Raw genomic sequence first — 24934 nt, 5'->3', positions numbered from 1 at the left:
CTCTCTCTCTCTCTCTCTTGCTCTCTCTCTCTCTCTCTCTCTCTCTGTCCTTCTGGTTCACTCTCTCTCATTTTCTATATTTTCTCTCTCTTTGCATATTTCTCCCTGTTTATTTCACTCTCTTTCTCTCCTTTTCAACAGACTAGAAAAACCTGTCTGCTTGCATGCCTCCCAGCCATGTTGGAGACATCTCCCTCCCTCCCGCCCTCCCCCTCTAACTGAGTTGTTATGTGGTTATGTAAGTCTTCAGAACAGTGTGTCACCACGGTTGTCAAGGGAGACAGAGAACAGAGGGGCTATGGAAGAGGGTCAGGAGAGAAGGGAGAGAGAGAGAATGAGAGCTGGAGGATAGAGAGAAACGAATTAAAGATACAGATGAGTGAAGTGAAAGAGAGATGTATGATTATGCTATAAAAGTTGGAACAATACACATGATGTAATATCAGTAACTGAAATGAAACATCTAAAGGAGATAGAAGACAGAAAGAGGAGATAAGGACAAGAGTTGCATAGAAAAGAAGACCAGAGATATTAAATAAACATGAAACAATCATTTTTTTAAACACAGAAGGGGTACATAGAGGAAGGAAATAAAGGGATGAAGCTGGAGGAAGGAAATAGAGGGGAGGTGGAAATGAACTAACTGTGGGTGTAGGGAAAACAGAGAGAGTGGAGGAGAGAGTCACATATAGAGAGAGTGGGAAAAGGAGGAGAGAAAGACACAGGTATAGATAGGGCTGAGTGGTGTGGCTGCAGGCTCCACGCACTCCAGTGTTGCTCCTCTAACCTACTTTGATTTATCTGCCTTCTCCCTGTTTCATAACTAAGCTGCCAGAACCTTGCATCACATAGCACAACCCACACTCAGCTCTAACACTGTGAATGGCACCGAATCAGAAGGAATCATCACAACATAATGTTTTTCTTATCATAACGCTGCCCATTTTACCGTAACACAACATGTGATACAAGTGCAGAACAAACTGGTTAGCCTACATACTGTGTCGTCCGTGCCTTGCAAAAACAAATGCTGATTTATGAAAAACGAGGGCAAAAAAACTGTTTTTAAAACCCACATGACTAAATGAGAGTTAAAGTGTTAATTGTTGTTGTTGTTTACAGTGGGTCATAGATACATCGTTATGTTCGCTCCATTCTGAACAGTTCCCAATCCTCCTTAAAACTCGATCCCGCGTGCGCGCGGCCACGAGAACTACGAGTGGACCTCGGGAGTGAGTTCGTCCACGCTTCGAGAAGTAGGTTAGCAGGGTAGACTGAGAACCTTGCAAGAACCTTGGAACCTTGCAAGCCAAGCTAAACCACCGTGGGAGTATTCTGTCAAGAAGTTACCGAAATAGTGCATCGAGACAAACAGGAAAACATGCAACTTGAACTGTCGAGTTTCTTTGCATTTAATTAACTGTCGCAAGACTCTCCTCGCTGATTTTTGCCTTATTTTCTGAAAAAGTCGTTTCTAGTTCATTAGGCTAAATACGTTTTTTTTTGCGTGCCAGCAAATGCTGGTCTTTCAACAGTTTTACAGATATTTGTATTCAGTTACAACCCACATGAAGTCAAATTCATTGATCCAGAAACGATAAATATTCAACATGAGAGGTAAATGAATTATTATCATTCATATTCAAATGACCATACTTTGTAGACTTTTCAATGTCTCATATATCCTATGTTCATTTAGCCGAGAAACAATGTATCGAAAGCTATTGAAATGTAAATTACTTTAGCTAAAAGTGCAACCGCTTTCCTTTTCAAGTGCGTAGGCTATCACCTTAATCGCTCCTTCTGCTTTAGCCTGCCTGGATTATCTGGTTTCTCTTGCCAGGTGCGCCACTGCCTCGGAATATTATAGGAATTCCTTGGCTGTAGGCTGGAGAGTTTTCTGTAACTAGTGAAAATGCTTATAATATATATATTTTATTCATAATAAAATAATGTTTAAGTTAAATGTGTGAACAATGTTGTAAAGGGTTGTAAAGTCTGGTTCATTAGGCTGTTATACACAATTTATTGGTATACAGCCTGAAACATGTTTGTGCAAAATCGTTTAAATGTTCCTTACAAGCCTGAATGTTGAATAAAATTACATTTGAACTTACATCTCATGCTTAATACGGGCAAAACTAAATACATGTTGTTTTCAAATTCTCATAAAATTGTCTCAAATTGATTACAATTTCACTCATTGGATAGTTATATAATCGAACCGGCCCTGCATACAAATACCTTGGTATTTGGATTGACGATGATTTAACATTTAAAACATATGAATGAGCTTGTTAAGAAGCTAAGATTTAAATTGGGCTTTTTTTTCTTTTACAGAAACAAAGCTTACCTCACTATTCAACAGGAAGCAGATTTACAAATGAACCCTGCACAAAGAGACTTTAGTCTCAATATGACTTCTCTGTTGAAATAAAGGTAAATCAACTCTACCTGTTGTCTGTGCAGGCTGTCTGTCAGCTGCTCGAAATTTGAGACAAAATATCCACAGGAAAGTATTGTTTACTTGACTTTTTGGGGGATATTTGTTTTTCTTTCATCAATAGCAAATGAACCAAGCATCCCATGACAGTGAAAATGGAATATTCTGAATCAGGGAAGGATAGATTGTTTTTTTTAAATGTAACTTTTTTTTGAAGATTGAAATCTGAATAGATTTTTTTTTTTTACACCAACAAATGTTTTTCTCCATCCTCCCCCTGATTCAGAATATACCATTATCATAGAATGCTTGATTCAATAGCTTTTAACAAGAGAAAACCGAATACCCAATAAAAAACTAACTTTACCTTAGTGCCTAACCAACCAAATACCTACCAGCTCTCTAAAAAGTCAGGTTAACAATACTTTTCTGTCGATATTTTGTCTCAAATTTTGAGCAGCTGAAGGACAAGCCGCACATACAACTGGTAGAGTAAGTTCAATGTAATTTTATTCTTCACGTGCTTTGTAAACAACAGGTGTGGACTAACAATGAAATGCTTGCATAGGGGCCCTTCCCAAAAATGCAAAAAGAGAAATAAATAATAGAAAAGTGAAACACGTAATAATAGATACACAATGAGTAACGATAACTTGGCTATACACAAGGGGTACCATTTATATAACTAGAAATAAAGTGACAGATAGTAAACGGCGGCAGCAGCAGCGTATGTGATGAGTTAAAAACTTTATTGCAAAAAGGGTCAATGCAGATAGTCCAGGTAGCTATTTGGTTAACTATTTAACTAACTAGCAGTCTTATGGCTTGGGGCAGAAGCTGTTCAGGGTCCTGTTGGTTCTAGACTTGGTGCATCGGTACCACTTGCAAAGCTGTCATCAAGGCAAAGGGTGGCTACTTTGAAGAATCTGAAATATAAAGTATATTTTGATTTGTTTAACACTTTTTTGGTTACTACATGATTCCGTATGTGTTATTTCATAGTTTTGATGTCTTCACTATTATTGTACAATGTAGAAAATAGTAAAAATTATGAAAAACCTGGAATGAGTAGGTGTGTCCGAACTTTTGACTGATACTGTATATATCGTGAATCACCCATAGACCATATTGCCCTCCTCCCTATTGGCTGTCTCATTGTCATCAGTGATTTTTTACATTTTTTGTATTAAACTTTATTGAACTAGGCAAGTCAGTTAAGAACAAATAACTTATTTACAATGATGGCCTAGGAACAGTGGGTTAACTGCCTTGTTCAGGGGCAGAACGAAAGATTTTTACCTTGTCAGCTCGGGGATTCGATCTAGCAACTGGCCCAATGCTCTAACCACTAGGCTACCTGCCGCCCCAAATCAGATCAGGCCTACCACCGTCATGTCGTTGGCAAAATTTATGATAGTGTTGGAGTCGTGGGTGAACAGGGAGTACACAGGAGTGGACTAAACGCACACCCCTGAGGGGCCACTGTGTTAAGGGTCAGTGTGACGGATGTGTTGTTGCCTACCCTCACCACCTGGGAAGTCAAGGATCCAGTTGCAGAGGGAGGTGTTCAGTCCCAGGGCCCGTAGCTTAGTGATGAGCTTGGAGTGCACCATGGTGTTGAACGCTGAGATGCAGTCAATGGACAGCATTCTCACGTACAGTGAGGGAAAAAAGTATTTGATCCCCTGCTGATTTTGTACGTTTGCCCACTGACAAAGAAATTATCAGTCTGTAATTTTAATGGTAGGTTTATTTGAACAGTGAGAGACAGAATATCAACAAAAAAATCCAGAAAAACGCATGTCAAAAATTTTATAAATTGATTTGCATTTTAATGAGGGAAATAAGTATTTGACCCCTCTGCAAAACATGACTTAGTACTTGGTGGCAAAACCCTTGTTGGCAATCACAGAGGTCAGATGTTTCTTGTAGTTGGCCACCAGGTTTGCACACATCTCAGGAGAGATTTTGTCCCACTCCTCTTTGCAGATCTTCTTCAAGTCATTAAGGTTTCGAGACTGACGTTTGGCAACTCGAACCTTCAGCTCCCTCCACAGATTTTCTATGGGATTAAGGTCTGGAGACTGGCTAGGCCACTCCAGGACCTTAATGTGCTTTTTCTTGAGCCACTCCTTTGTTGCCTTGGCCGTGTGTTTTGGGTCATTGTCATGCTGGAATACCCATCCACGACCCATTTTCAATACCCTGGCTGAGGGAAGGAGGTTTTCACCCAAGATTTGACGGTACATGGCCCCGTCCATCGTCCCTTTGATGCGGTGAAGTTGTCCTGTCCCCTTAGCAGAAAAACACCCCCAAAGCATAATGTTTCCACCGCCATGTTTGACGGTGGGGATGGTTTCTTGGGGTCATAGGCAGCATTCCTCCTCCTCCAAACACGGCAAGTTGAGTTGATGCCAAAGAACTCCATTTTGGTCTCATCTGACCACAACATGTTCACCCAGTTGTCCTCTGAATCATTCAGATGTTCATTGGCAAACTTCAGACGGGCATGTATATGTGCTTTCTTGAGCAGGGGGACCTTGCGGGCGCTGCAGGATTTCAGTCCTTCACGGCGTAGTGTGTTACCAATTGTTTTCTTGGTGACTATGGTCCCAGCTGCCTTGAGATCATTGACAAGATCCTCCTGTGTAGTTCTGGGCTGATTCCTCACCATTCTCATGATCATTGCAACTCCACGAGGTGAGATCTTGCATGGAGCCCTAGGCCAAGGGAGTTTGACAGTTCTTTTGTGTTTCTTCCATTTGCGAATAATCGCACCAACTGTTGTCACCTTCTCACCAAGCTGCTTGGCAATGGTCTTGTAGCCCATTCCAGCCTTGTGTTGATCTACAATCTTGTCCCTGACATCCTTGGAGAGCTCTTTGGTCTTGGCCATGGTGGAGAGTTTGGAATCTGATTGATTGATTGCTTCTGTGGACAGGTGTCTTTTATACAGGTAAGAAACTGAGATTAGGAGCACTCCCTTTAAGAGTGTGCTCCTAATCTCAGCTCGTTACCTGTATGAAAGACACCTGGGAGCCAGAAATCTTTCTGATTGAGAGGGGGTCAAATACTTATTTCCCTCATTAAAATGCAAATCAATTTATAACGTTTTTGACATGCGTTTTTCTGGATTTTTTTGTTGTTATTCTGTCTCTCACTGTTCAAATAAACCTACCATTAAAATTATAGACTGATCATTTCTTTGTCAGTGGGCAAACGTACAAAATCAGCAGGGGATCAAATACTTTTTTCCCTCACTGTAGGTGTTCCTTTTGTCCACATCATCTGTGGATCTATTGGGGCGGTAAAGGAATTCAAGTGGGTCCAGGGTGTCTGGGATGATGGTGTTGATGTGAGCCATGACTATCCTTTTAAAGCATTTCTTGGCTACATATGTGAGTGCTACAGAGTGATAGTCATTTAGACAGGTTACATTGGCGTTCTTGGGCACAGGGACTATGGTGGTTTGCTTGAAACATGTTGGCATTACAGACTGGGTTAGGGAGAGGTTGAAAATGTCAGTGAAGACACTTGTCGGCTGGTCAGTGTATGCTCTGAGTATGCATCCTGGTAATCTGTCTGGCTCTGCGGCCTTGTGAATGTTAACCTGTTTAAAGGTCTTACTCACAGTGGCTAGGGAGAGCGTGATCACACAGTCTTCCAGAACAGCTGATGCTCTTACGCATGGTTCAGTGTTTCTTGGCTCCGCGGTATTTAGCTTGTCCGGTAGGATCGTGTCACTGGGTAGCTCGGGTGTGGGGGGAGGGGAGGGAGAGAGGGAGGGAGGGAAAGAAGGAGGGCCGGAGAGCGAGAGGGAAGGAGGCAGAGAGAGAGAGACTTGAAAAAAATTCACAAACAGAAAGATTGTGATTAAAAAGTTCTGATTTGCAGCAATGTTCAGCTGTTGCTACTTTTGTTGCTGATTGTCTTCTCAAGATGCTGCCTCTAAAATTGCAACAATGTTACTGCAATCAAAAGGCATACCAAGACATGTTACAATTACAGTCTGCGGCTGTCTCAACAATGTAACAACATAGTAACTGATAGACATATATTGCTATTGTAGCATATAAAATGTATATTTACTTTTATGAATTATAGTATTTAGTGTTTGTTTGGATTGAGGGCTTTTGGCATAGCGAGGGTACTCTGTTCCTAATCTGTTTGTAGAGGGGGGGGGGGGAGGGAGGGAAGAAGGGAGATTTTCTGGGCCTATAGAGGGTAGTTCCACTGGCTGGCAGGATATCGAAATGTAAACAACCCCAGTTCTTTGGCTCACTGGACTGAAAATACAATTTTAAGAAGTCTCTCGTTTGCTGAGACCTAAAGAGAATTCCTTTTGTTTTTTGTTTGTATAGTTTTTTTTTAACCTTTTGTTTGTCTATGGAATCATTTTGGCAAAGTATTTATTTTGCACCTTTTTTTTTATTGTTAATATTTTTATTGTGTGTTGTTATTCCTCTTTTTGTGATTACAGTGACTAGTTTTTCACTCTTTTACATGTCATTAACAATCTTATCACCAGCACAGCTTCACACAGCTTCACACCTGTGCAGTAATCCCCCTCTAATGGATTTTAGTACTACTTGGTAATATTTGCATTCCATGTCAGATCAGAGTTGATTTAAATACTTATTGCACAGCCAAAGTGCAAATAATCATTTGTTTTGTGAGTGGAGAGTGAGTGGTAAACTGACCTCCATTAGGAAATGATCTGTTACACTGTCCTTCACCTTGTGTGACACAACAGGCAACAACCTCCTAGGGACTTGACTAGAGGGGCCTTGTATGCAGCAATAACTGCTCATTATGTTTCATGTAATGTGATACTGTTTGGTTAGCCTACAGAGGGGTGGCCTAGAAGGCAACACCATCTCTGTTTTCTATGGCCTCCTGCACTGATTTGAAAACACAGGAAATATGCAAGCAATATGAATACCTACTGGGAGTTGGCTTTCACAAGTCCAGTTCTTTCCCATCAGTGTTGGTTGAGGGAAATGGAGAGGAGAAAAGGAAGGAAGCCACTTCAGACAATTGGGACACACCCTAATGTTGAATGATTCATTTGCAATAGAGTTCCACTTCCCTCGGATCAAAGCTTTTCACAGGCATTACATAACATTTACTGTAACATGCCCTGCCCAGAACTGTAAAAAAAAAGTAAAAGCACAAAAGTGGTTCAAGTTTGTTACTGGAGTTGAAAAGGTTTATTGAGCGCACTGTTGCCTGTGTGTTGCCTGTGTGTATTGTACTCATAAGCCTAAGTTTAATGTGTGAGTGTTAAGAGTCAATTAAAACGTCATCTTCTCAAAGTAGACCTTTGGTCGACATAGATTGTATTATCTCCCTCGCTCTATATCTCTGTGTGTGCACTTGCGTGTTACTATGAAAAACGAAATGAAATGTGGCTGGCTGGGTCGGTCAGGAGGATCGGTCACCGGTGAAAGGGAATTGATCTGGCAGCCAAAGCTGAGTGATGATGTCCCCAGTCTGTCGGCCCCTGACGACACCCAACTCTCACCAGTCCTCCAGCTCCGCGTTCAACACCATAGTGCCCACAAAGCTCATCACTAATCTAAGGACCCTGGGACTAAACACCTCCCTCTGCAACTGGATCCTGGACTTCCTGACGGGTCGGCCCCAGGTGGTAAGGGTAGGCAACCACACGTCTGCCATGCTGATCCTCAACACTGGGGCCCCTCAGGGGTGAGGTGCTTAGTCCCCTCCTGTACTCCCTGTTCACACACGACTGTGTGGCCAAGTACGACTCCAACAACACCATTAAGTTAGCTGACGACACAACAGTGGTAGGCCTGATTACCGACAACGATGAGAAAGCCTATAGGGAGGACATCAGAGACCTGGCACTGTGGTGCCAAGACAACAACCTCTCCCTCAATGTGATCAAGACAAAGGAGCTGATCGTGGACTACAGGAAAAGGTGGGCCGAACAGGCCCCCATTAACATCGACGGGGCTGTAGTGGAGCGAGTCGAGAGTTTCAAGTTCCTTCACCAACGAACTATAATGGTAAGAACACACCAAGACAGTCGTGAAGAGGGCACGACAACACCTTATCCCTCTCAGGAGACTGAAAAGATTTGTCATGGGTCCCCAGATCCTATAAAAGTTCTACAGCTGCACCATCAAGATAATCCTGACCGGTTGCATCACCGCCTGGTATGACAACTGCTCTGCATCTGACCGTAACACGCTATGGAGGGTAGTGTGTACGGGACCTATATACCAGGCGGTGTCAGAGGAAGGCCCAACATATTCTCAAAGACTCCAGTCACCCAAGTCATAGACTGTTCTCTCTGCAACCGCACAGCAAGCGGTACCGGAGCGACAAGTCTCGGACCAAAAGGCCATAAGACTGCTGAACAATTAATCAAATGGCCACCCGGACTATTTACATTGACACCCACCCCCCATTTGTTTTTACTCTGCTGCTACTCTCTGTTTATTATCTATGCATAGTAATTTTACCCCTACCTACATGTACAAATTACCTCGACTAACCTGTACCCTCCCGCACATTGACTCGGTACCGGTACCCCCTGTATATAGCCTCATTATTGTTATTTTATTGTATTATTTTTTATAATTGTTTACTTTAGTTTATTTGGTAAATATTTTCTTAACTCTTTCTTGAACTGCGTTGTTGGTTAAGGGCTTGGAAGTAAGTATTTCACAGTAAGGTCTACATATTGGGTGCATGTGACAAATACATTTGATTTGATCTTGTAGTGGTTACCACAGCATTTCTCAGTGCTTTATAATGCAAAATGGATTATTAATTATTTTGCAGAACATGTCATGCTTTAAAACAAGATGCAGTTCTGTAGATAAGGCTTCAGATGTCTCTCTTATTGTATCTCTCGCTTTAGCAAAGCAGAAGAGTCTGAATACATATGCTAATATTTGTTATGGCAGAACTGTTACAAATGGAGGTCTGTGTTATTCTGATCTTCTGACTTGCCTTAAACTGGGGACAAGAACCTAATTAGTTGAAGCAGAAGCTCAATTTCAGAGAGAGTAGTCAGATTAGATAGCAGATATGATACTGCCATACAGCTGATAGTTCATAGTCCTACTGGCACCAAGCCAGCTACAGTACAGTACCTAGTGGCTTTATGGATGTGTCCTTCGGTTGTCTTTCATTTCATCCATTACGTAGTGTTTATCAAGTCTTCCCTCTCACTCACGCTTATCGAGCTGAAGAATATCAGAGTAGCAGCAGTGTAAAAATGGGAGGGGGGTGATACAATGCAAATAACCCGGGTGGCCATTTGATGAGCTGTTCAGGAGTCTTATGGCTTGGGGGTAGAAGCTGTTAAGAAGCCTTTTGGACCTAGACTTGGCACTCCTGTACCGCTTGCCGTGCGGTAGCAGAGAGAACAGTCTATGACAATAACGTTGATAATTGTGTTTTAAAACCTGGATTCTTGCAATACAGGTATTTGGAATATCGCGCAAAAACATACATTCTAATTCATTAAATATATCGCCCAGCCCTACATGCAGCTGGCCCAGTTGCTCTGTGTATTTTCGTCATTACTTAGAGGAGAGAACAGCATACTTTCCCCCTTTTTTTCATAGAGAGAGTGGGAAAAACAAACAAATTTAAAGTGATGTAATGCCACAACAACAATGCATTAAATCTCTGAGAGGTAAATCAGTTTCCATATGTCTGTCTCTCAAAGGACTATAGCTCCCTTGCGGGACTACATATCCCATACTTCATAAATTACACAGATTCGTTATCTCTGTCTGTGGCACAAACATGAAAGAGACTGGCAGATTGAGCAGCGATAGCGTATCACATGAATGAGTTGGTTGTTTCTGTTTCTGTGTAGTACTATGGCTGCTGGGAAGTAAAATAGCCAACCGGCTCCGTCTGTTTAAACTAAAACATGTTTTTCTTCACATACGACTGCCCTCCATTTTAGGCCCTTATATGGGCCCTTTGTATGTGAGAGGGAAAGATAGTGTGTGAGGGGACTGGGTTTCTGACACATGACTCTGTCTATTTCTGTCTTTCACCTCACTGGGTCCACAGACAGACCGACAGCATGAGAGACACACGGCCAGGTTTAGTTTCAAAGTCACTTCAATCAAATAATTTCCCCACTCTTTTTTTATTGCATACTATGTTTACTTGTATTATTCTCTGTGCTGGGGCAATCTGTGTTAGTATGAAATATGGCACATAGATAAGGCGTGATTAAAGTCAATATTTGTCCATTTGAATACCTTTCGGTCTGCTGCTATGACACTCAGAGCATGCAGGGCAGAGCCAACCTGACAGCCTGCCTCTCACTTCACAAGATGTTGATCATTGCCACATGCCAGGTGGAAACCTGTAAACCTGTTGCAAATGCCAATATTCAATCAATCAAACTCTATTTATAGAGCACATTTCTTACAGGGGATGCATTTTAAAGTGCTTAAAAAATAAAATAGAGAAGGTGAGAAAGATAACGCAAAAGGTTTTCTAAATGAGACATGTTAAAATAGTCCTCCCTCCGTCGTATCAGAATCTTCCAGTGCTAGCCCTGCAGTGTGTCTATATAATGTATGTGTGAACGTTGCAACACATTATGCAATGAAATCTGGTCATGATCTGAGCTCTTGGCCGTGCCCCAAGAGAGATTGGCCTCAGCCGGGGTGTTACTCAATAGTGAGAGTTGTTTGTGTGTGGCCATATTAGTCCCAACCCATATCCTTATTTTGAGATCTACTAGCTGTAGACTTGGCAGGGCAGTAATATTTTTATGGATTCTCATTAGTTTTTAATACAGGTTTAATAACTCACTTGATGGGTTGAGCTTCACAGCTTTTGTAATATACCCCCCCCCCCTCTCTCTCTCTCTACAGCTCAAATAGAAGTAATACCCTGCAAGATATGTGGGGACAAATCCTCAGGTATCCACTATGGGGTCATTACCTGCGAAGGTTGCAAGGTGAGCTAGTAGTAGTTGGGTTTCTTCTTTACCTTCTTCATGTGTTCTTTAACAATATGAAACAAAGACAAGCTGCAATTGAAAATATCCTTAGTTGTGATCAATGAAATAATTATTCAATTTTGTAACATCTAGGTTTATGATACTGGAATTCTATACATTATGTAATCATTTGACTCATCCTTTGCGTTACTTTGTGTAGGGATTCTTCCGCCGCAGCCAGCAGAACAATGCCATGTACTCGTGTTCCCGCCAGAGAAACTGTCTTATTGACCGAACCAACCGCAATCGCTGCCAACACTGCAGACTGCAGAAGTGTCTGGCTTTGGGCATGAGCCGGGACGGTGAGTCACACACACAGACGTGCGTGGAGCCCAGAAGAAAACTCATGACAAGTAGTCAACACTTGTTTCCACACCGATTTACTGTATATACAGTGCATTTGACTTTTCCCACATTTTGTTACGTTACAGCCTTACTCTAAAATGGATTAAATAAAAATAAAATGTCCTCTTCAATCTACACACAATAATCCATAATGACAAAGCGAAAACAGGTTTTTTAAATTTTTTATTCAGACCCTTTGCTATGAGACTCGAAATTTTGCTCAGGTGCATCCAGTTTCCGTTGATTATCTTTGAGATGTTTCGACAACTTGATTGGAGTCCACCTGTGGTAAATTCAATTGATTAGACATGATTTGAAAAGGTACACACCTGTCTATATAAGGTCCCACAGTTGACAGTGCATGTCAGAGCGAAAACCAAGCCATGAGGTCGAAGGAATTGTCCGTAGAGCGCCGAGACAGGATTGTGTCGAGGCACAGATCTGGGGAAGGGTACCAACAAATGTCTACAGCATTCAAGGTCTTCAAGAACATAGTGGCCTCCAGCATTCTTAAATGGAAGAAGTTTGTAACAACCAAGACTCTTCTTCGAGCTGGCCAAACTGAGAAATCAGGGGAGAAGGGCCTTGGTCAGGCAGGTGACCAAGAACCTGATGGTCACTCTGACAGAGCTCCAGAGTTCCTCTGTGGAGATGGGAGAACCTTCCAGAAGGACAACCATCTCTGCAGCACTTCACCAATCAGGCCTTTATGGTATAGTGGCCAGACGGAAGCCACTCCTCAGTAAAAGGCACATGACAGCCCACTTGGAATTTGCCAAAAGGCACCTAAAGGGCTCTCAGACCATTTTTTTTATTTTTATTTATTTAAACAAGATTCTCTGGTCTGATGAAACCAAGATTGAACTCTTTGGCCTGAATGCCAAGCGCCACGTCTTGAGGAATCCAGGCACGCTCATCACCTGGCCGATACCATCCCTACGCTGAAGCATGGTGGTGGCAGCATCATGCTGTGGAGATGTTTTTCATCAGCAGGAACTGGGAGACTAGTCAGGGTCGAGGCAAAGATGAACGGAGGAAAGTACAGAGATCCTTGATGAAAACCTGCTCCAGTGCACTCAGGACATCAGACTGGGGCGAAGGTTAACCTTCCAACAGGACAACAACCCTAAGCACACAGCCAAGTCAATGCAGGAGTGGCTTCGAGACAAGTATCTGAATGTTCTTGAGTGGCCCAGCCAGAGCCCGGACTTGAGCCCGATTGAACATCTCTGAAGAGACCTGAAAATAGCTGTGCAGCGACGCTCCCCATCCAACCTGACAGCGCTTGAGAGGATCTGCAGAGATGAATGGGAGAAACTCCCAAAATACAGGTGTGCCAAGCTTGTAGCATCATATCCAAGAAGACGTGTGTCTGTAATCTCTGCCAAAGGTGCTTCAACAAAGTACTGAGTAAAGGGTCTGAATACTTATGTAAATGTGATATTTAGCAAAAATGTTTAAAAACCAGTTTTTGCTTTGTCATTATGGAGTATTGCGTGTAGATTGCTAAGGGGAAAAAAAAAATAAGGCTGTAATGTAACAAAATGTGGGAAAAGTGAAGGGGTCTGAATACTTTCCGAATGCACTGTATATAGATACTTACATTCTGATTCTTCTCTTGTCTCCCTCCAGCGGTGAAGTTTGGCCGTATGTCTAAGAAGCAGCGAGACAGCCTGTACTCTGAGGTTCAGAAGCACCAGAAGAACCAGGAGGTTCTGAACCAGGAGGTTGTGAACCAGGGGTGTCTGAACCAGGGTTTGTCCCTGACCGGGGAAGATGTGGCAGGGGGAGACAGCGAGGGGGACAGGCACAGGGAGCTCAGTCACTCCTACAGCAGCGGCGGCTCCAGCTCCACCCTGAGTGACCTGGATGACATCCCCGACCTGTTTGACCTGCCCTTGACCCCGGAGGAGGCCCACAAGTACTGCAGCCTGGAGCTGCTGGGAGGCCACGGCGGAAGCACCGGGAACACCTCAAACTCTTCATCGTCATCATCCTCTAACAATTCGTCCAATCAGAACTCGCCGCAGCAGAATCTGCTGGATGTCACCGACGCCAATGGAATCAAACATGAGTACCAGATGTTGTCGCACACACAAGCCGCGCTGCTGGAGCCACTGGCCGATGACTGCACTCTTATGGATATAGGTACGAAATCTATTACTATAACTAACATCACCATCAAAATTTCCCAATATCAAGTAAACATGTTATCTGTAGTGGTCTTGTATTCATATGGTCCTGTGTTTTGTTTCAGAGCGTATCACCCAGAGTGTGTTTCTGTTTCAGGGCATATCACCCAGAGTGTGTTTCTGTTTCAGGGCGTATCACCCAGAGTGTGTTTCTGTTTCAGAGCGTATCACCCAGAGTGTTTCTGTTTCAGAGCGTATCACCCAGAGTGTGTTTCTGTTTCAGAGCGTATCACCCAGAGTGTGTTTCTGTTTCAGGGCGTATCACCCAGAGTGTGTTTCTGTTTCAGAGCGTATCACCCAGAGTGTTTCTGTTTCAGAGCGTATCACCCAGAGTGTGTTTCTGTTTCAGGGCGTATCACCCAGAGTGTGTATCTGTTTCAGAGCGTATCACCTAGAGTGTGTATCTGTTTCAGAGCGTATCACCTAGAGTGTGTATCTGTTTCAGAGCGTATCACCCAGAGTGTGTTTCTGTTTCAGGGCGTATCACCCAGAGTGTGTTTCTGTTTCAGAGCGTATCACCCAGAGTGTTTCTGTTTCAGAGCGTATCACCCAGAGTGTTTCTGTTTCAGAGCGTATCACCCAGAGTGTTTCTGTTTCAGAGCGTATCACCCAGAGTGTTTCTGTTTCAGAGCGTATCACCCAGAGTGTTTCTGTTTCAGAGCGTATCACCCAGAGTGTTTCTGTTTCAGAGCGTATCACCCAGAGTGTTTCTGTTTCAGAGCGTATCACCCAGAGTGTTTCTGTTTCAGAGCGTATCACCCAGAGTGCGTTTCTGTTTCAGAGCGTATCACCCAGAGTGTTTCTGTTTCAGAGCGTATCACCCAGAGTGTTTCTGTTTCAGAGCGTATCACCCAGAGTGTTTCTGTTTCAGAGCGTATCACCCAGAGTGTTTCTGTTTCAGAGCGTATCACCCAGAGAGTTTCTGTTTCAGAGCGTATCACCCAGAGTGTTTCTGTTTCAGAGCGTATCACCCAGAGTGTTTCTGTTTCAGAGCGTATCACCCAGAGTGTTTCTGTTTCAGAGCGTATCACCCAGAGTGTTTCTGTTTCAGAGCGTATCACCCATAGTGTGTTTCTGTTTCAGAGCGTATCACCAAATCAAATCAAATCTTATTAGTCACATACACATGGTTAGCAGATGTTAATGCGAGTGTAGCGAAATGCTTGTGCTTCTAGTTCCGACAATGCAGTAATAACCAACAAGTAATCTAACCTAACAATTCCACAACTACTACCTTATACACACACAAGTGTAAAGGGATAAAGAATATGTACATAAAGATATATGAATGAGTGGTGGTACAGAACGGCATAGGCAAGATGCAGTAGATGGTATAGAGTACGGTATATACATATGAGATGAGTACTGTAGGGTATGTAAACATAAAGTGGCATAGTTTAAAGTGGCTAGTGGTACATGTATTACATAAAGATGGCAAGATGCAGTAGATGATATAGAGTACAGTATATACATATGAGATGGGTAATGTAGGGTATGTAAACATTATATTAAGTGGCATTGTTTAAAGTGGCTAGTGGTACATTTTTACATAATTTCCATCAATTCCCATTTTTAAAGTGGCTGGAGTTGAGTCAGTATGTTGGCAGCGGCCGCTAAATGTTAGTGGTGGCTGTTTAACAGTCTGATGGCCTTGAGATAGAAGCTGTTTTTCAGTCTCTCGGTCCCTGCTTTGATGCACCTGTACTGACCTCGCCTTCTGGATGATAGCGGGGTGAACAGGCAGTGGCTTGGGTGGTTGTTGTCCTTGATGATCTTTATGGCCTTCCTGTGACATCGGGTGGTGTAGGTGTCCTGGAGGGCAGGTAGTTTGCCCCCGGTGATGCGTTCTGCAGACCTCACTACCCTCTGGAGAGCCTTACGGTTGTGGGCGGAGCAGTTGCCGTACCAGGCGGTGATACAGCCCGACAGGATGCTCTCGATTGTGCATCTGTAGAAGTTTGTGAGTGCTTTTGGTGACAAGCCGAGTTTCTTCAGCCTCCTGAGGTTGAAGAGGCGCTGCTGCGCCTTCTTCACGACGCTGTCTGTGTGGGTGGACCAATTCAGTTTGTCCGTGATGTGTACACCGAGGAACTTAAAACTTTCCACCTTCTCCACTACTGACCCGTCGATGTGGATAGGGGGGTGCTCCCTCTGCTGTTTCCTGAAGTCCACAATCATCTCCTTTGTTTTGTTGACGTTGAGTGTGAGGTTATTTTCCTGACACCACACTCCGAGGGCCCTCACCTCCTCCCTGTAGGCCGTCTCGTCGTTGTTGGTAATCAAGCCTACCACTGTAGTGTCATCCGCAAACTTGATGATTGAGTTGGAGGCGTGCATGGCCACGCAGTCGTGGGTGAACAGGGAGTACAGGAGAGGGCTCAGAACGCACCCTTGTGGGGCCCCAGTGTTGAGGATCAGCGGGGTGGAGATGTTGTTACCTACCCTCACCACCTGGGGGCGGCCCGTCAGGAAGTCCAGGACCCAGTTGCACAGGGCGGGGTCGAGACCCAGGGTCTCGAGCTTGATGACGAGTTTGGAGGGTACTATGGTGTTAAATGCTGAGCTGTAATCGATGAACAGCATTCTCACATGGGTATTCCTCTTGTCCAGATGGGTTAGGGCAGTGTGCAGTGTGGTTGCGATTGCGTCGTCTGTGGACCTATTGGGTCGGTAAGCAAATTGGAGTGGGTCTAGGGTGTCCGGTAGGGTGGAGGTGATATGGTCCTTGACTAGTCTCTCAAAGCACTTCATGATGACGGAAGTGAGTGCTACGGGGCGGTAGTCGTTTAGCTCAGTTACCTTAGCTTTCTTGGGAACAGGAACAATGGTGGCCCTCTTGAAGCATGTGGGAACAGCAGACTGGGATAAGGATTGATTGAATATGTCCGTAAACACACCAGCCAGCTGGTCTGCGCATGCTCTGAGGACGCGGCTGGGAATGCCGTCTGGGCCTGCAGCCTTGCGAGGGTTAACACGTTTAAATGTTTTACTCACCTCGGCTGCAGTGAAGGAGAGCCCGCAGGTTTTGGTAGGGGGCCGTGTCAGTGGCACTGTATTGTCCTCAAAGCGGGCAAAAAAGTTGTTTAGCCTGTCTGGGAGCAAGACATCCTGGTCCGCGACGGGGCTGGTTTTCTTTTTGTAATCCGTGATTGACTGTAGACCCTGCCACATACCTCTTGTGTCTGAGCTGTTGAATTGCGACTCGATTTTGTCTCTGTACTGGGACTTAGCCTGTTTGATTGCCTTGCGGAGAGAATAGCTACACTGTTTGTATTCGGTCATGCTTCCGGTCACCTTGCCCTGGTTAAAAGCAGTGGTTCGCGCTTTCAGTTTCACGCGAATGCTGCCGTCAATCCACGGTTTCTGGTTTGGGAATGTTTTAATCGTTGCTGTGGGTACGACATCGTCAATGCACTTCCTAATGAACTCGCTCACCGAATCAGCATATTCGTCCATATTGTTGTTGGACGCAATGCGGAACATATTCCAATCCGCGTGATCGAAGCAGTCTTGAAGAGTGGAATCAGATTGGTCGGACCAGCGTTGAACAGACCTGAGCGCGGGAGCTTGTTGTTTTAGTTTCTGTTTGTAGGCTAGAATCAACAAAATGGAGTCGTGGTCAGCTTTTCCGAAAGGGGGGCGGGGGAGGGCCTTATATGCGTCTCGGAAATTAGTATAACAATGATCTAGGGTTTTTCCAGCCCTGGTAGCACAATCGATATGCTGATAGAATTTAGGGAGTTTTGTTTTTAGATTAGCCTTGTTAAAATCCCCAGCTACGATGAATGCAGCCTCAGGGTGTGTGGTTTCCAGTTTACAAAGAGTCAGATAAAGTTCGTTCAGGGCCATCGATGTGTCTGCTTGGGGGGGAATATATACGGCTGTGATTATGATTGAAGAGAATTCCCTTGGTAGATAATGCGGTCGACATTTTATAGTGAGGAGTTCTAGATCAGGTGAACAGAATGACTTGAGTTCCTGTGTGTTGTTATGATGATCACACCACGTCTCGTTAATCATAAGGCATACCCCCCCGCCCCTCTTCTTACCAGAAAGATGTTTGTTTCTGTCGGCGCGATGCATGAAGAAACCAGCTGGCTGCACCGACTCCGTTAGCGTCTCTTGAGTTAGCCATGTTTCTGTGAAGCAGAGCACGTTGCAATCCCTGATGTCTCTCTGGAATGCTACCCGTGCTCGGATTTCATCAACCTTATTGTCAAGAGACTGGACATTGGCGAGTAGTATGCTAGGGAGTGGAGCGCGATGTGCCCGTCTCCGAAGCCTGGCCAGGAGACCGCCTCGTTTGCCCCTTTTACGGCGTCGCACAGGGTCGCCGGCTGGGATCAGATCCATTGTATTGGGTGGAAGGCAAAACACTGGATCCGTTTCGGGAAAGTCATATTCCTGGTAGGAACGATGATGAGTTGACGTTAATCGTATATTCAGTAGTTCCTCCCGACTGTATGTAATGAAACCTAAGATTACCTGGGGTACCGATGTAAGAAATAACACATAAAAAAACAAAATACTGCATATTTTCCAAGGAACGCGAAGCGAGGCGGCCATCTCGTTTCGGCGCCGGATGTTACAACACCCAGAGTGTGTTTCTGTTTCAGAGCGTATCACCCAGAGTGTGTTTCTGTTTCAGAGCGTATCACCCAGAGTGCGTTTCTGTTTCAGAGCGTATCACCCAGAGTGTTTCTGTTTCAGAGCGTATCACCCAGAGTGCGTTTCTGTTTCAGAGCGTATCACCCAGAGTGCGTTTCTGTTTCAGAGCGTATCACCCAGAGTGCGTTTCTGTTTCAGAGCGTATCACCCAGAGTGTTTCTGTTTCAGAGCGTATCACCCAGAGTGTGTTTCTGTTTCAGGGCGTATCACCCAGAGTGTGTTTCTGTTTCAGGGCGTATCACCCAGAGTGTTTCTGTTTCAGAGCGTATCACCCAGAGTGTTTCTGTTTCAGAGCGTATCACCCAGAGAGTTTCTGTTTCAGAGCGTATCACCCAGAGTGTTTCTGTTTCAGAGCGTATCACCCAGAGTGCGTTTCTGTTTCAGAGCGTATCACCCAGAGTGCGTTTCTGTTTCAGAGCGTATCACCCAGAGTGTTTCTGTTTCAGAGCGTATCACCCAGTGTGTTTCTGTTTCAGAGCGTATCACCCAGAGTGTTTCTGTTTCAGAGCGTATCAGCCAGAGTGTGTTTCTGTTTCAGAGCGTATCACCCAGTGTGTTTCTGTTTCAGAGCGTATCACCCAGAGTGTTTCTGTTTCAGAGCGTATCACCCAGAGTGTGTTTCTGTTTCAGAGCGTATCACCCAGAGAGTTTCTGTTTCAGAGCGTATCACCCAGAGTGTGTTTCTGTTTCAGAGCGTATCACCCAGAGTGTGGTCAAGTCCCACTTGGAGACGAGTCAGTACAGTTCTGACGACCTGAAGAGGCTGACAAACAGTGGGATTCATTACTCACCTGAGGAGACCCGCAACTTCCAGTGCAAGGTGAAGACACACACACACACACACACACACACACACACACTGCTACTCACTAATGTCTTGCATTATTGTTGTATTAAATTATAATTTCTCTTTCTCCCAGTCTGAAGAGTTTATGTGGCAGCAGTGTGCCCACCACATCACCAATGCCATCCAGTACGTGGTGGAGTTTGCCAAACGCATCACTGGCTTCATGGACCTGTGTCAGAACGACCAGATCATTCTGCTCAAAGCAGGTTCGTACCTTTATACATGCACACATCCAGATTACACGTACCGCTCAAACCACTTTAGGACATGCACACACTGATTGTTATGTGAACGCTCTTTCTTACACACACATATACAAACAAACATGGATCAAACCCTATAACATTGAAGCACATTCCTGTAATGAGTGAAGAAATGGCAGAAGTCCTTTATCTTGTTCTTTTTTCCAACCTTTGTGCTCTTTTTGTTTTTTACAAACCACACATCACTGCTCCGACCATTTCACTAAACCGTCTCTGAAACATCCATTTAACTAAACCGTCTCTGAAACATATTTATACCATTCAACAACCATTATATCTGCACACACACACACGTTGATTTGACGATAACTCAATTAATGTTTGAAACCCCCTTTTGATAAATTCTTGATAATCCTTATTACCCTGCTGACTTTCAAATTGTTCAAATGACTTACATCTGCGATCCTCCAATCGGAAATGTTTAACTTTCCATTGGGTGTTTTTTCTTCTGCATGTTGTAACATCTTCTGTGCTCTCGGTATCCCCCCTTCCACTCACTTCTCTTTCTCCATTTCTGTGGCTCTCGATGGTTGCCTTTGCAGGCTGTCTGGAGGTGCTGTTGATCAGGATGTGCAGAGCGTTTAACGCTAACACCAACACCATGTTCTTTGATGGCAAGTTTGCTTCCGCCCAGCTCTTCAAAGCCCTCGGTAAGCGTCTCAGATAGGTTAGCCTACCCCTTGTCTGATACAGTATTTAGAATGTATAGAGCTGATACTGTTAACTACTCCAAATGCACACATCATGTTCCACTGAATTGTATATCTAATATTATGATTTTTCTCTGCAGGTTGCGATGACCTGGTCAGTGCCGTGTTTGACCTGGCTAAAGGGCTCTCCCGCCTGCAGCTGACCGATGAGGAGATGGCTCTGTTCAGCGCCGCTGTCCTTCTGTCCCCAGAGCGACCATGGCTGACCGACAGCCAGAAGGTCCGGAAGCTGCAGGAGAAGCTCTTCCTGGCTCTGCAACACAGTCTGCACATGAGCGGGGCCGCCGACGACAAACTAGACCAGGTAGAAGGGATCCAGATTTGTCAGATTTGACTTTGTTGCAGGTTTGGAGAACATATTTAGCAGGTTAAGAGAATTGGGTTAAGTTTAGGAAAATGGTTAGGGTTAGCCAAAATGCCCCAAAATTCTACTATTGAGGTTAGTTTGATAAAAACTAGATCTCTTCTAGCCATGAGCGGGAATACTCAGCACACGGCACGATGACAGAACACAGCCCACAGCCTCTAGCCATGACCCAGTTGTCATTGGCTGAGATCCACCATATGGGAATCACTGGTGTAGCAGACGTCTCCTCTCCAAGAACTTTATGATACGGTCCTCTACAGAATATTCCAAACAGCTGCATAAGCATATTTTATGGGGCCTTAAGGCCTTGTGCTGTAGACTAAACCAGTGGTTCCCCAACTCCAGTCCTCCAGTAACCCCAACAGTGCACATTTTTGTTGTAGAGCCGTACAAGCACACCTGATTCAACTTGTCAACTAATCATCGAGCCCTCGACAAGTTGAATCAGGTGTTTGTCCAGGGCTGCAACTAAAATGTGTACTGTTGGGGGTTCTGGAGGACTGGAGCTGGGAAACGCTGCTGTAGACATTCTTTAAATCAAACTAAGACAAACAGTTAAACAGTCTAGTGTTGTAAGCCGGATCTATCCCATGCAACTTAGCTTAAGTCCATACACATTTCATGTGTTCTCTGGATTTCTTCCATCCCACCATGTCCATAAATATTGAGTGTATTTTCCTGACTTATCCCGATGTCCTCTTCTCCTGTAGATGGTGTCCAAGCTGCTGATGATGAAGTCCATCTGTAATCTCCACGTCAACAAGCTGGAGTTCTTCCGTCTGGTTCACCCTGAGACTGCATGCAGCTTCCCACCACTCTATCGGGAAGTGTTCGGGAGTGAGATCTCTCTACCCGACTCTACAAACAGCTCCTAGAGAGAAATATGGAGTGAATGTGTTAGAGGCAGGTTAAGAAAAGTGTGGAGATATGAAAGCGAAAGGGGAGATTGAGCGAGGGATATAAATATTGAACTCAGAAATAACCAGCAGTTAACTAGACAATCCAGGACTTAAAATACTCAGTTTCCCAGCATGCTGTGGCGTTATTCCTCCACTATCCTAGCAGGCCATGCACCTTACACTACAGACTTCACCTTCAGGGTCCTTTTGTACCGTAGCACTTTGGACAAACTAATGGGCAATATGCATATTCTACAGTATGAACATAGATCTTTTAACATTAGAACATCGATGCTCCCCAACCCCGTCATGAATGTACCTCACTGACAACCACCAATGCACCAGCCAGAACCACACACCGAATGTACGTATTAACACTCTGGGACAGTTTGACTGGTTGAATTAGAATCATTGTAATGCTATGGTTCTACTCAACAGACCCAGGGTTCTTTAATTTATAGTCCCAAAGACACAGTTATCAGTGGTACACATATGTAGACTGCATGTATGTTGGATATGTATGTACTCACCAGCCCCAAGAAACCAAGATTATCATTCAGTTATTTCTCTGTTACAAATGAGGATATAAACATGTATGACATGCCACACTACTTGGTCATGGCCTTATTGGTCAATTATTCTTTATTGATCGTCTGCCTACAGGTTTATAGCAAACTCACAGGATGGTCACACACTCAGACGTAGGCACTTGTTCTGACAGTGTTTGGTGCTGCCCTTTGTAGACTTAAAAAATGCAATGAGAAACCTCAGTCGCTCACCTACTTCCCTTGAGAGAGAGAGTCAGGTTTCCATGGCAACACCCACCCCCATAGCAACCCAATGGGGTTACGCAATGTATGTCATTTGACCATTCGGGAGGCTGAACACTCTTTGCATAGTGAACACTGCCAAGGTAGGCAGCCCAATCACACGAAGGCAAAGGAGGGTCGCTAGTAGAATAGCCCAACATTGTCAATGAAACGGACTCTTGCCTCATGAGACCGCGCTGGGTGAAAGAAACAGCAGAAGACAGAACATAAGAAGAGACGAGGACACTTTATGAACTCTGAATAACAAAGAGACTTGAGGAGAACAGCTCCTCTGTGAGAGTCCCTAACCAGCAACATCCAGCCAATAGGAATAGTCTCCCATTCACTAATGCCTTGTCTTTGGGTTACAGTTAAATTGTCTGTGTGTAAACTCTCTTTGCTGGTTGGATCAACTGTATTATTTTTGTACATTGCTGTTTCCGTGTCATCTACACCTCACCAAATGTCAAAGATCTTTCCTATCCACTATCCCACTGGGCGAGCACAAATCTAAGGATGGCCCGAGCTACCAGCTACCCCCCTGAGTTAGACATCATTTGTATAAGGTTTATGAGTCAGACAGGGCATCTCTTAACCCTTTGAGGAGCATGGACAGACAACATATCCTGATTCTACTTGTTCTTATTGAACTGTAAAGTTCCACAACAGAATACTGAGAATAAGGTTCTATGAACTCACTCCACAAAGGGCTAAAAGTGACTCGTAGCCACTCAGGGAGCTAGCTATGTTCTGTCAGTCTCGACTAGCAGTGTCTTCTGCTAGCAGTGTTTTCCTCTCACCTTGCAGCTAAGACAAGACCCATAACCTTGATCACTGTGTACGTAATCTTTGTTTGTGAATGTTACTCACACAGTGTCAGAGACCTTTCCTCTTTCTCAATATTATAACACAATCTGAATTTTACAAGACACAATCTAAAAAATATACATATTTTTAGAACATGTTATTCTTGGGATTTAATGTTGCTTTTGTTGTGAGTGTTATTTCTGTTGGTCTTTGATCTTTTTCTTTTCCTCCTGTTATGTCATCACATTTTTGTCTTGTAAAATAAGTGATCTATTTTTTTAAAGAAAACCTTTAAAAAAAGAAACTTTTTTCCCTCTATTCCCCGTAAGACAAAATGTACAATAGGTATATTGTCAGTCAAAGAGTAAACAAGTTACTCAGCTCAATGTATATTCTTGTATGTTGGGATACTTTACATGTGCTTTAAAGAATATAATAAAAGTATTTCTTTTGAATATGTGAAGTGTCTGTCTTAAGTGTGTCTGTCTTAAGTGTGTCTGTCTTCTTTTGAATATGTGAAGTGTCTGTCATCTCATGGATCCAGTCCATCCAGATCTGTGAACACTGAAGTGGTAGGAGCTGGATGATAGGGCTAGGGACCAAATGGAACCGGGCCTAAAATCAAATCTATTTGTCACATACACAGTTTACAGCAAGTATAAAAAGTGCAGCCAAATGGTTATGTGCTAGCTCCCTCAACAATGCAGTACGCTAATCAATAATCAACAATAATAACAATGAAAAGAGTTGAGAGTCTTATGTATAAGACATTAGCCTGGTCCCAGATCTGTTTGTGCTTTTACAAACTCCATTGTCATTGTTTTGGCATGCCATTTCCATAAGGAGTTGGCTAGAGAGCAGAGTCAGACTGGTACACGGTTAAGAACACGTCACACTCCTAACTGCAGACGGGGACCTGGATCATTCAGGATGGCACCACATTGTAAAGCGTATCGCGCTGAACAGACATGATTCTCTGCAATAAGAAAAGGTATAACATCAGCACCATACATTTTTGTATATATTCTGCAGCATTGTAAATATTGTACCTCTCTGAATAAGGCTCAAATGTTGCCAAAAGCATTCACGCCTTGGGAAAGGAAAAGGAGCCGACTGGGAAAAATCCATTGTCGTCAGCGGAGCTGTCACTGACTGCCACCCCTGTGGCCCACAGCTAGTCCCTTCACCGATGCCTCCTTTCCTTCTCCGGCAATGCTGTAGGGGGAGGGGATTGGGTAAAGGTGAAAGAAGATTCCCGGTGGCATCCACCTTTTATTCGAAAATACCGGTCATTTCACAGATCTGCAGATAAAGAAGATGAGATTAGGAGAGGAATTGAATGCTTCTGAAATACAATAAGGGCCAGTTTCCTGGACACAGATAATTTCAATAGAGATTTTCAGTCCATGACTAGGTTTAGCCTAATCCGTGTCTGGGAAACTGTCCAGATGTCTTCAAAAATAAATGGCCTGTCATCACATGGGGACATCACTGAAAATCAATCAGAGCAAATAAATTAGGATAGAATATCTTATCCCCTGAGTGTCTATAGGCAAGCAAGCAGGCAGGCAGGC

The 24934-nt window shown here is 43.9% G+C and overlaps 1 protein-coding gene across 2 annotated transcripts; it reads left to right on the top strand.

The window, feature by feature from the left end:
- Positions 1–1197: 1197 nt before the first annotated feature.
- On the top strand, positions 1198–23817 carry LOC139550333 (nuclear receptor ROR-beta-like). 2 transcript variants are annotated; one of them, XM_071361169.1, is made up of 10 exons: positions 1199–1617; positions 2341–2439; positions 11326–11411; positions 11614–11755; positions 13431–13946; positions 19351–19478; positions 19579–19711; positions 20311–20418; positions 20559–20782; positions 21556–23817. In XM_071361169.1, exons 4-10 carry the CDS (start codon positions 11647–11649, stop codon positions 21718–21720), a joined length of 1383 nt encoding a protein of 460 aa, XP_071217270.1. In that variant the 5' UTR covers positions 1199–1617; positions 2341–2439; positions 11326–11411; positions 11614–11646; the 3' UTR covers positions 21721–23817. The 2 variants fall into 2 exon arrangements, with proteins under 2 accessions (XP_071217269.1, XP_071217270.1); XM_071361168.1 differs by lacking the exon at positions 2341–2439 and having other exon boundaries at positions 1198–1617.
- Positions 23818–24934: the final 1117 nt, after the last annotated feature.

Source organism: Salvelinus alpinus, chromosome 23 (assembly GCF_045679555.1).
Source record: "Salvelinus alpinus chromosome 23, SLU_Salpinus.1, whole genome shotgun sequence".
Lineage (NCBI taxonomy): Eukaryota > Metazoa > Chordata > Actinopteri > Salmoniformes > Salmonidae > Salvelinus > Salvelinus alpinus.
The sequence above is the reverse complement of the archived record's forward strand: the minus strand, read 5'-3'. Positions and strand labels throughout refer to the sequence as shown.